Source organism: Tursiops truncatus, chromosome 10 (genome assembly GCF_011762595.2).
Source record: "Tursiops truncatus isolate mTurTru1 chromosome 10, mTurTru1.mat.Y, whole genome shotgun sequence".
NCBI classification, from domain to species: domain Eukaryota; kingdom Metazoa; phylum Chordata; class Mammalia; order Artiodactyla; family Delphinidae; genus Tursiops; species Tursiops truncatus.
This window is the reverse complement of record NC_047043.1, coordinates 97,956,739-97,969,378: the sequence shown is the minus strand read 5'-3', so window position 1 is coordinate 97,969,378 and position 12,640 is coordinate 97,956,739. Positions and strand designations below refer to the sequence as shown.

At 47.6% G+C, this 12,640-nt stretch overlaps 1 protein-coding gene across 13 annotated transcripts in view; it reads right to left on the bottom strand.

Moving 5' to 3' along the window:
- Window positions 1-12,640, bottom strand: part of LOC101327326 (peroxisome proliferator-activated receptor gamma) — a 222,901-nt gene that overhangs the window by 34,470 nt on the left and 175,791 nt on the right. For 11 of the 13 annotated variants that reach the window (XM_073787718.1, XM_073787717.1, XM_019944609.3 and 8 more), the window contains 3 exons: window positions 12,273-12,487; window positions 10,491-10,572; window positions 6,335-6,371 (listed from right to left, as the gene is read on the bottom strand). In XM_073787718.1, the coding sequence (XP_073643819.1) occupies window positions 6,335-6,371; window positions 10,491-10,572; window positions 12,273-12,487 (334 nt within the window). Of the gene's footprint in view, window positions 1-2,771; window positions 2,993-6,334; window positions 6,372-10,490; window positions 10,573-12,272; window positions 12,488-12,640 lie in introns of those variants that run through there. The other 2 variants (XM_073787719.1, XM_073787724.1) reach the window with 2 other exon arrangements.

Here is a 12,640-nt window from a genome sequence, read left to right as displayed (position 1 = left end):
TGTTGGGTCTTTGTTGCCGCATGCGGGCTTTCTCTAGTTGTGGCGAGAAGGGGCTACTATTCATTGTGGTGCGCAGGCTTCTCGTTGCGGTGGCTTCTCTTGCTGCGGAGCACAGGCGCTAGGCATGCAGGCTCAGTAGTTGTGGCTCGCAGGCTCTAGGTGTGCGGGCTTAGTAGTTGTGGCGCACGGGCTTAGTTGTTCTGTGGCATGTGGGATCTTCCTGGATCAGGGATCGAACCCGTGTCCCCTGCATTGGCAGGTGGATTTTTTCTTTTTTAACTTATTTATTTTTGCTGTCTTGAGTCTTTGTTTCTGTGCCAGGGCTTTCTCTACTTGCGGCAAGCAGGGGCCACTCTTCATCGCGGTGCACGGGCCTCTCAATATCGCGGCCTCTCTTGTTGCAGAGCACAGGCTCGACGCGCAGGCTCAGTAGTTGTGGCTCACGGGCCTAGTTGCTCTGCTGCACGTGAGATCCTCCCAGACCAGGGCTCGAACCCGTGTCCCCTGCACTAGCAGGCAGATTCTCAACCACTGCGCCACCAGGGAAGCCCGGCAGGTGGATTCTTAACCACTGCGCCACCAGGGAAGCCCTATTACTTTTTGTTTTTATTACACAGCTTCATCTAATTTGCTTAATTTGAAAAAAAATGACCCCAGTTTAACAAAGTATGAAAATTTATATAATTTAAAACTGGTGGACCAAATGATTTAGGTAAATTTAAAGAGAAAATGGCCATCCTTTGTCAGGGTTTGTTTTGCATTATTTTCAGTTTTGGTTATCATGTTTTCAGGTATGTATCTCAGTCATAGCAAAAAGTCTTTGTTTAGTATTGGAAAGCAAAATGAGAATTTTAATAAACATTTTTCACAGTACAGTACTTACTAATGTCTCCACCGTGTATGGAAAGAAATGATTACAGTTACATACACCCAAGCATCTTAATAAAAAATGGCCCTTTTTTCCATAATTTTCAAAGTATATTTTAATGAGAAAATACATGCTTAGTTTCTGAAACTCGAAGGCAAGCCCTGAACACTTCCCAAGTTACAAAAAGTTACAGGCAAGACAAAAGGATTCTGCCTACTGCAGCAGCGTCAACACCTGACAAGGCTGCTGGGCTGCGTCATGTGACATAAGATGCCACACGTGTGTGGAATCTGATCCGCAGAGGCGAAAGACATTGCAAAACTCAAGCACTGTTCGCCTCCACCTACAGCAATCAGTCTGCAAAGCATCGAAGACGACATGTGGCTGTGGGAAGAGATGTCACTTTTCTCTCTACCTTGAGTTTCCTGCCTGTGTACGGATGATGGGATACGTCATAGTCTATAAACTGATAATTACACACAGTGAAGCAAGGAAGCTGGCTTCTGGGTTTTTTTAAATAAATTTATTTATTTTATTTATTTTTGGCTACATTGGATCCTCGTTGCTGCACGCGGGCTTTCTCTAGTTGCAGTGAGCGGGGGCTGCTCTTCATTGTAGTGCGTGGGCTCCTCATTGTGGTGGCCTCTCGTTGCCAAGCACGGGCTCTAGGTGCGTGGGCTTCAGTAGATGTGGCACACGGGCTTCAGTAGTTGTAGCTCGTGGGCTATAGAGCACAGGCTCAGTAGTTGCGGCGCATGGCCTTAGTTGCTCTGCGGCATGCGGGATCTTCCCAGACCAGGGCTTGAACCCGTGTCCCCTGCCTTGGCAGGCGGATTCTTAACCGCTGTGCCACCAGGGAAGTCCCATTCTGCTGTTTTTAAAAAAGAGACCTGTGGTTGATTAACCCTGATTCATCAGAACAATCTCCAAGCTGTCCACACCCTGCTTATCCTACACGGGGGGATAAGCATGCAGCCCTGTATACAGGGGACTGTATCTTAGATGTAAAGATTAAGACCTGGCAAGGCTGCTCTACACCTACAAGGCAGGACGGGGCAGCGATTACACACGTGGACTCTGGTCCTGCACGTTTTGTGTTCAGCCCTTACTCTATCCCTCGTAACTGGGTGACAAAGCCAATGAATTAACTGCTCTGTGCCCGTTTCCCCACCCCTAACATGGAAATAATAGTACCATTACCTCATAAGGATCACGTCATGTGCTCCTTTTCATAATCAGCATAAAATGTAGCTGCCCAGAGAGCAGCAGGGTGTCTCCTCTCCTGCATGAAAGGTACAGCCTCTCTCATGTGCAGTTAGAAGGACTTTCATATGAGGGATCTAAAAAGATATATGCTCTTCACGTCACCTGTAACATTGGCTAAAGGCTTCACGGGTCTACGAATCTCCTGTGTCTGAACACAAATTTTCGTGTCATGTGTATTTTCCTAGGGAAGGGATCCACAACTTTCATCAGATTCCCTGATTTAAAATATGTGAAAGAACCACAGCATTAAAGGTTCAACAGCTCCCACTTTGAGCAGGAGACGTGGAACTGAGAGAGAGAGGGAGTGCACACGCACACAGGTCCCTGCTCAGCTTCTCAGCACCAGAGTGGTCAAGGCAGATGTGAGCTCAAGTCCTCACTGTGAGCATGAGGTTCTCGTACCAGCTACGTGCCCTCCCCTCCAAAGCTCGGGGATAACTGGACCTGCCTCAGGGGGGGTGCAAGGATGAAAGGAGATGAGACATGTGAAGTGCTCAGCACACAGTAAGTGTTCAATAAATATTTGTTACTTTATGACTGTGGGATTTTTCGGGGAGACTTGAAAAATAAAATCATTTCGACTCAATACTTATTACATTTAAAAATACAAATGACATTTTAATGGATGGAAACGTACACCTTAATGAATCGCTCTCTGGGAGCAGGGGCAGCCGTGCGGGTTGAGCACTGTACCAGATCTGGGTTCCGGAGCTGGCTCTTCTGTGACTCTGAGCTGAGCCACTCAGCATCTGACACCTTCTGCTCTTCTGCCAAATGCCGGGATCACACCGCTTTCCTGCCTCTGATGACCTCAGATGTTTGTTTATGGAAGCTGAATGCAACAGCGGCTGCTAAAGCCTGTGGAAGAAAGCCTCTGACTCAGCCTGTGATCGACACACGGCAATGGGGCACAGAGCAGAAGGCGTCCTCTCATTGGCTGGCAATGCCTTAGACAGTCCTGCTGTGATTAACCCTGAACACTGCTGGAGAAGCAGCAGGAAGAGAAGAGTAAAAAGTAAAAACTGGAAAACATGAGGGGAGAGCGGGAGGAGGTGGCAGGTGCGATGAGAAGCAGCAAAGCACCTGGTGGTGCAGAGCCGTGCCGGGGCCCCAAGAGCACCGAGCGGGGCGGTGTGAATACGGCTCAGCTTCTCAGGTGCCTCTGCCCTCAAGCACACCTCTTCCATTTGCAGTGAACATCCTTCTTCACCTCTTACTGACCGAGGCCTAACTATTCCTGGAAGTTCATGGCAAAACGGTTTTGAGGCAGGCTGCTTAGGTCCAAGTACTGACCTTGAGCAAGTTAATTAACCTCCTCCGGTGCTCTTTCCTCTGCTGTCCAAGACAGATGATTACAGAACTGACCACCTAGGGGTGACGTGAGGACATGAAAAGCTAAGCCACAAAGCTGTTATGGACACAGTGCCTATTACATGGAATACACCCCAGAAATGCCGGCACATACAACTATGCGATTACCGCCCAGGCTCCGGAGTCGTGCTTCCTGGTTCGAGCTCACGAGCTCTTGGGCAGCTCTCTGTAGGCTCCCTATGCACGTGATGGAAACAACTACACCTACCTCAAAGGTTTCTCCAGAAGACGAGCTGAGAGGATACGGGTAAAACACGTGGACCAGTAACGGCACTGTTGGAGAATCAGTACCGACTGGCTATGACAACGCGGCTGCTGATGGCGATACCTCATCATAATATGCGTCACAGAAGAGCTCATTTGTCTACTCCTCTTCCCCTCCCACTGGACTCTAAACCCCCGAGAAGAGGACAGAGACCTTTCCTCCTCTTGTATGTCCAGCACCTACCCAGTGCCCTACACGTGGGCACCCGCAGTAAGTGCTGGCTGGAGAGAGGACCACAGGTCAGGAGGGGGCCACTACCATCCTCAGGGCTGGTCCTTCCAGGACACAACCCTGCAATCTTCAGCCCGCAGGTGCATCACCTGAGGGTCTGGATGCTCACGTCCAGAAAAGATCACACGGAAGGTTCTCATCACCCAAGGACGACTACTGTTGGAAAAAGGCCAATTAGAGTGAATCCACTGGAAAGAGGGATCCAAAGTTCTGAGGAAATAAACAATTATAACAAGTACTTAAGTGGGAAAATTAACCTCAAGGTATGAAAAAGAGCCCATTTTTCTAATATTTAACAAAATTTAGATTGTGACTGCAAGTTTTATGAACTGATGATGAATCGAGTATTGATGGGGGGGAGCTGCTGGGGAGGGCATACTTTCCTGACAGAACTGTCAGATGTGCTGAAGTCCGACCTCTTGGCACCTGCAAATGGGACCTTATCTGGCAACAGGTCTTCTCAGATGTAATGAAGTTAAGATGAGGGCAAACTAACTGGTGTCCTTACAAAAAAAGGGAAATTTGGACACAGACACAGAGACACACAAGGCGGACCACCATGCGACGATGGAGGAAAAGACTGGAGTGATGTGTCTACAAGCCAAGGAGGGCCAAGGACTGCTGGCCACCACGAGAGGCTAAGACGAGGCAGGAAGGACCCTCCCCTAGAGCCTCCTGAGGGAGCACAGCCCCGCTGACACCTTGATTTGGGACCTCTGGCCTCCAGACCATGAGAATAAATTTCTGTCCTCTTAAATTGCCAAGTTTGGGACCTCCCTAGCGGTCCAGTGGTTAAGAATCCATCTGGCAATGCAGGGGATGCCTGCTCGATCCCTGGTCAGGGAACTAAGATCCCACGTACTGTGGGGCAACTGAAACTGCACGCTGCAACTACTGAGCCAGTGCCGCAACTACAGAGCCCACGCGCTCTGGAGCCCACGTGCCACAACTAGAGAGAAGCCCACGCACTGCAACCAAAGATCCTGCCTGCCGCAACTAAGACCTGACGCAGCCAAAAAAAAAAAAAAGAAAACCCAACAAATCACCAAGTCTGTGGTACTTTGTTACAGCAGCCCTAGGAAACTGACGCAAGGCTCAATAGAATTCCTGGAATGTTGCACATTCTACAGAGCTTACCGAGGGTTAGCCTTCAGATGGGGGGGTGGCAGCAGTCCCCCACCCCCCAGAACCTCACATATTCAAACAGGCTTGCTGCCGTGTCATCTGTCCTGCCAGCCCGATCGGGATGCGGTTCTGAGGGATGGGCTTCTGCTGCTTCTGCATCCTAGTGTTGGCTGCAGCAGCCTGTCTACACTGCAGCCCCCAGTGGAACGGGGGCTCGGCCAGGTCCTCTCAGGCCCTATGCCGTCCCCCAGCCTGCGGCTATGGCCAGAGCAGCCCCTGAGATCTTCCAGGTGCCATTGCCTCTTGGGCACTCCCTGGCCGTGGGGTTTCAGAGCATGAAAAGGAGCTGTCAGATTCTGCCAGTACATGTCAGAAGCAAGATGAAGAACCACTATAGGCTTGAGCGGTTTCAGAAGGCTTCATGGAAGAGTTGCAACTTGAGCTGTCCCACAGGGACGACCAGCGTTTAGAATGAGGAACATTTACTCAACAAAATCCTACCAAGGGCGCGCTGGGTGCGGCGCTGCAGAGGGGAACCGGGCATGGTCCCCGCCCTCTGACAACTGACAGTCTAAGTCCAGTGTGTGATGTACGGCACAGCAACAGGCGCCAAGGCAGATTGTGCGGCGGCAGCGGAGGAAAGGGCGGCGCGGAGACGCTCCAGGAAACTGGCACGTAGGCTGGACGTGCAGGGATAGCCAGCAGCACGCGTGCCTGGCAGGTTAGGGAGAAGTGTTCTGGGAAACGCGAACAGCATAAACAAAAGCCCAGAGGAAGGAAGGATCGTGGCTGTGTGGGTGGTCTGTGTGAGAGCCTCTGGGAAAGCGGCTTTCTCTAACGCCGCAAGCGTGGAGCGATGAAAGAGGACAGGGCTGTTGACGCCCACACAGCGCAGGAGGCCAGCTCCAAACCTAAGTACCTTAGTGCTTACAGACAATATACGTTACAGGATTAGTGTTCATATTTTGGAAGGAATTGAACTGGCAAAGGTTTTGGCTTACGATTACTTTTTAAAATAAACTTACTTAGTACAATTCAAATATGATTTGATCCACATTAAATTCAGACATAATTGTCAAGGACACACCTACTACTACTACCACACACACACAAAAGAGGTGTGCACAACCACATCAGAAAAGGCTACCTGAAAACAGATCTGATTTAAACCATAATTTCGCCCAAGGTCAAAGTCCACCAAGACTTACTTTTTTGACGTGATTACAGGCATGTCTGTCTTCACATCTGCAACAACAAAGAAGTACTATTAGTTGAGACAAATTTTCCTTAAGGGGGAAAACACTGACAACCCAGAAACGACAAAGAATTTCAAGATTCACAACATCTCACATCTAGAAGGTCGAACGAATCCTGTCCAAGCAGCCAGACAGATGCTTTATGCGCCATCACTCCCTGCACGCGCGCCCTGGCGGGCGCTGCTGACCCATCAGGGCCCTTGCTGGGCTCAGATGTGGCCTCGGAATCCTTCTCAACACTCCAGCTAAGCAGCGGCACCATGGAAGGGGAAACTCTGCCACCTCCGAATGCTCGGGCCCTCAACTTCTAGGCGAGAGTACCGAAGCCCTAAAGTTACACACTTTACCTCCGTTCTCCGTGTGCCATCAAGCACCTTCTGTGACAGGTGCTCACATGCGCCTAAGCAAAGGGATGCTGGAGTAGATCTCATGGCGGTGTTAGCTCTGGATGTGGGTTTGGGAGTTCCAGGCTCTAGTTCCAGCTCTGGGCATCTGGCTGGAAAAGTCTTTCCACTTAAAATGTTGACCAGGTCACTAACGGAGTGGGTTTCTGTCTTGGTCCTCCCTCACCCTGCCTTTGGGCAGCTCATCTTTCCTTTTCCATACTCGGCTTCCTCTCTGGTGCCCTAAAGGCCTGGAATTGATGACGTTCGGCTTTAGAATCCTAGGGAGGTGAGTTCACAGACTCCTATCTCCTGAGTAATTTGACCTAAGGAGACCTCCCTCCTCTGGTAATTTAACAACAAGCTACAATTTAGCTAGTTTTACTGACAGCCTTCCATGTGCCAAGCACGAGATATACAGAAGTAATAAAGCAAATCCCCTTTCGTTGAGATACTCACACGCTAGTTGGGGAGACAGACCAGACATGACTGACTCTAACCCAAGCTGATTCTAACCCTTCTTGAGCAAGGACAGTACATATTGTAAAGGGACTGGCTTACTTTACCTGGAAGGGTTAGGAAAAAACACAAAGGAGAAGGAGTAATCGAGTGGGGCTCTGAAGAATGAGTAAGAGTTCGCCAGGCGGACCAGGGGAAAAAGGCAGAGGACACGATGCACAAAGGCTGGGGATGGCAAACGCACGGCAGTTTCACACATCGGCCAGCAGCCCAAGGTGGCCGTGGTACCAACGAGTAGAAGAGGGTGTGTGGAGAGAGGGTAGAAGATGAGGTTGAAGCCAAAATGTGGAAATGGACATTTGAGATCTACTTCCTGAGGGCAGCCCACAACCTTAATCTCTTTTTCCTTGGCCTAAATTCATTTCCTTCAAATTTCTACCCTACTTAAAACTTAGTTGCTACATAGATCAGGAAAAGATTCTCAACTGTTAAGACCATTACACTATTTGAAGACTTTCTATTTTTGGGGGGCCAAATATTAGTAACTGCTGAAGCTGGGTGATGGGGACAGGCAGGGTCATTATGCTACGTGCTCTATTTTTTTTCTCCCTTTTAAAAACTCTATGAAAAAATTGAAAACATACAAAAGTAGAGAGAACAGTGTAATGAATTCCCATGTTCCCATCACTCAGCTTGAAATTAACTCATGGCCAGTGGTGCTCTACCTGTTCTTCTGCCCATTCCCCTGGCCCCCAGATTATTTTGAAACAGATCCCTCATATCACTTCATCTCTAAACGGTTCGGTACATCCACGATCACCATGAGAACATGCCCGGGCTGGCCTGTGGAGGACGACATACCCAGTACCCTCCCCGCCTCATCCCACTTGAGGCCATCCTAGACCAGCTGACCGCCATCCAACAGACAAGCAGACACCAGTGAGTCCAGCTACGTCCATCACTGGACTTCTAATAGTGCAGCCAGTGGATCCCTAACTAACCAGATGGATGAGCACATCCAGCCAAGGTCAGTGGACCCACCCAGCAAACCCGGCAACTCAAATGAGCAACCTGGTTGCTGTTGAGAGGCACTGAATTTGGGGGTGGTCTGTTAAACATCACTGTGGCAGGAGCTACAAAGTCTATCCCATTAGGACTGAACAGTCAAATTACCATGTTTTAAAGTCACTCAAAAGAGCTTCCTCTGTGGCTACACCACCTTGTTGTCATGTAATACATTTACAAGGTTCCAAGGTCAAACCTATAGTCTCACCTCTCTCTCCATCCTGTTCCATCCCTCGTCCATAGGCATTAAAAAAACTATGATTTATCCTTCCTTACATTCCAAAAATATATTTATATTCCCCTCCCTCTAGATAAGCCATAGCATACTTTCCTTTACCTTGCTTTCTTTGCTTAGAAATATATCCCAGTGATGTCCCATTCCTACCTCAGCTCCACAGCATGTCATTATATGAATGTCCTATAGTTCATTCAGCTGGGATCCCCACCCTCCATGGACATTTTGGTTGTTTCCAGTCTTTTAACATTAGAAACAGTGTTGCAATGAATAGCCTTGGGCTCTTTCTTTTCATATTTTTGCCAGTGTATCTTTAAGATAAATTCCCAGAAGTGGAATTGCTGTGTTAAAAGTAAATGCATAGGGGCTTCCCTGGTGGTGCAGTGGTTGAGAGTCCACTTGCTGATGCAGGGGACACGGGTTCGTGCCCCGGTCTGGGAAGATCCCACATGCCGCGGAGCGGCTAGGCCCGTGAGCCATGGCCGCTGAGCCTGCGCCTCCGGAGCCTGTGCTCCACAACAGGAGGGGCCACAACAGTGAGAGGCCCGCATACCGCAAAAAAACAAAAAACAAAACAAAAAAACAAAAAGTAAATGCATATACTGGGCAACTGGATATCCACAGGCAAAACAATGAAGCTGGACCCATACCTTACATCATAGAAAAATTAAATCAAAATAGATCAAAGACCTAAACTTAAGAGCTGAAACTATTAACCTCTTAGAAGAAAACACAGGGAAAATCTACACAAGCTTGGATTTGGTAACTGTTCCCTAGTACGACACCAAAAGCACATGAAAAGAAAAAAAAAATTAAAACGATAAATTAGACTTCATTAAAATGAAAAACTTTTACCACTACACACTCATTAAAATGGCTATCATCAAAAACAAAAACAGAAAAGAACAAGTTGGTGAGGATGTGGAAAAATTGGAAAACCTTACGCATTGCTGGTGGGAATGTGAAATGATGCAGGTGTTATGGAAAACAGTTCGTGGTTCCTCAAAAAATTAAAATAGAATTATCATATGATCCAGCAAGTCTACTCCTAGGTATACACAGAAGAGAAATGAAAACATATGGATAGACAGCATGGATAGACCTTGAAAAAATTATCCTAGGTGAAGGACACAAAAGGTTTCCACTTATATGAGATATTTAGAATGGGCAAAATCAAAGACACAGAAAGCATATTAAGGTTACCAGGGGTTAGGGGGAGAGGAGGATGGGGGGGGAGCAAATGTATATATGGTTTTTTGAGACAGTCAAGTCCCCTTCGTAATGGCCATACCACCTGCACGCCCACCAGCAACGCGTGAGAGTGCTTCTCAGGGGCTCACCCATGGGGCACATTGTCAAACTTTCTGATTTCTGTCACTCTGATTGCTGAAATGGTATCTCAGTGCAGTTTTAATTTGTATTTTGTCTTGCAATAAAATGTTTTTAAAAATCCTTTCTAACTCTGTTTTAACCTGCTGGTGTTGGTTATGCAATTACCATGAGATTCCCTTAGAAAAATACACCCAGATGAAAGCTTTATAAATTGAAGAGGAACAGCAAATGGGAACCATATACATTAGTATGTTTTCACAAATACATCGATGTCATGGTTATTGTTGTAAATTCCAATTCTAGAAATAAAATATGAAACCCACCTTGCACACAGGTGAGGAGGCACTTAATTACTAGTGCCTTCCACACACACAGGACTCTGCTGAGCAATGCTTAACAACAGAAAAGCCTAAGTAACACTTTTGATAATTCCAGAAATTAGACGAAACACATCTTCACCAATCATAAGAACACTTTCACCTCGATTAGAATTATTCTAGTTGCTATTTTTACCAGTAAAACTGCCAATGGCATGTTACTTCTCCTCTAGAATTTTACTGTATAATCTGGTGTTAGAGCTAAAAATGAAGAAAAAGATAATTGGCCAAAAGAACTGAATGTTGCACAAGTTTACCTTTCCATTTAGCAACCAGCTTAGGATCTGAAATTGTGAAGTTTGGACGGCTTCTGGACAGGATACCTTTTCCAAAATAACCCTTCCGGGAAGAGAAAAAATAGTTCAGGTTTAGTTATCAATTTTTTAGCTGAGGGAGAATAACTACTTGAGTTAACAAGACAGTCATTGCATTTTTCACAGCTTGACATCTTCCCTCTGATCATAGATAATTCATGATTACTAGTGAACATCTTAGCGTCTTCTCTCTCCGATCGTTTGAAGGGAGCTGGGAAGTTGCCAGGGCACCTCGCTTGTCTCGTGAGCAGTGGTCTCAGTCCAGGTCTGGTAAGCTGAAGGTGAAGGGCAGGCGGAGGCAGGATCTCCTCTGCACACGTGGATCAGGAACAGTGGCCTAAAAGCGGGAGCCAAGTCCACGAGGAACAAAAAGCTTCTCGGATTCTCCTGTTGGCAGAACTGAAGTACTATTCTTCTCCCTCCTGCTGACTCCAAAAACACTGATTTCCCCATCCCCCATTTCTTAAAATTAGAAAATATTTAAACCCATAGAAAACTGAAAGAATAATAAAATGAACACCCTATACCCTCCGCCCAGACTGACAATCAGAATAAATCATGTGTATGACGCTTCACAAAGCCTCTGCTTAACGCTGCATATCGCGAATGGGGAGGAAGTTGTCTTTGGCCTAGACCCCTGTCTCACTGGGGTCAGTGCCACCCACTGTATCCCACTTTGGGAAGGTGACTACAACATGTATTTTATATAAAATGTCTAGAGAAGGCACATTACAGAAACAGGAAGTGGATCAGCAGTGCCTGGGCTGGGCGTGGGGACAGGGATTAAGTGCAGTGAGCATCAGGGGCCCTCTGGGGCCACGGGGAACGCTCTACAAGTGGACTGTCATGGTGGGGGCACAGCTCTATGAATTCATTACAGTCATTGCATCGGGCACTTACAATGGGTGAATTTTATGGCTGTAAATTATAGCGCAATAAAGCTGCTTTAAAAATGCCTCCAGTATTGGGGCTTCCCTGGTGGCGCAGTGGTTGAGAGTCCGCCTGCCAATGCAGGGGACACGGGTTCGTGCCCCGGTCCGGGAAGATCCCACATGCCGCGGAGCGGCTGGGCCCGTGAGCCATGGCCGCTGAGCCTGCGCGTCCGGAGCCTGTGCTCCGCAACGGGAGAGGCCACAACAGTGAGAGGCCCGCGTACCGCAAAAAAAAAAAAAAAAATTGCCTCCAGTGTTGAATTGGCTATGGGGGAAAAAATAAGCAAGCTTCCAATCTCATCCCAAACCTATGGCTGATGGAAAAAAGCCAAAACTGGAACTCGTCCTCACGTAAGAAGAGGTCCTCAACCAGGAGAGCGAGCAAAGGCCCTGCTGAAGCCCCATCTGGTCTGTCCTGCGCCAGAACAATCTGCATCCTGCGTTACCTCTGGGGATGGAGCGGCAGTGAGAGGAGGGAAATCTTTACTTTTTACCCATTACACTGCTGTAAATTGCCTGAATTTTTTTTTACAATGAACATGTGTTGCTTTTATAATCAAAAAACAAGAAAGGTCAATGCACTGACCCAGCTTCACTGACGAAATGTGGGTTTGTGGCTGGGAGCTGTCCTCTGGGCTTATGGCTTCGGGGCACCTGATTCTGTTCCTACGTTGGACTAAACGGCAAGGAAAGCGTATGGGTCATTCATGGTCTGTTTCTGGGGGTGGATGGGGAGAGAATGGCTGGCTCCGGGCTGTTAGGAAGCAGCAGGGCTGAGGCAGCCCGCACATACCTTCCCATACAGCTGTTCCATATCTTCTGCGTTCCTCACAATCACATTGTTGTTTATCATCTCGGCCCGGAATATTCTAAAGTCCTTCTTAGGACCACAGTCCTGACCGAAAGGGATCGGCAGTGGAGACTCATAGCTCTCATACACTCTTCTTTTCCTCTTTGGGGGACGGAACACTGCCTCTGCCATTTTCCAAGGTAACTGTTCTTTAAAGACTGTAATAGGGAGAAAGAAACCAGTCAGTCAGTAACTGTACCGACGAAACACGTGAGTACATTTATATCCAGGCTCAGAAAACCTTGTGGTCTGTGGGAAAAATATCTACAAAGCAGTGAACAAAAAGAGACAGTAATGAGAAGATTTTGTTT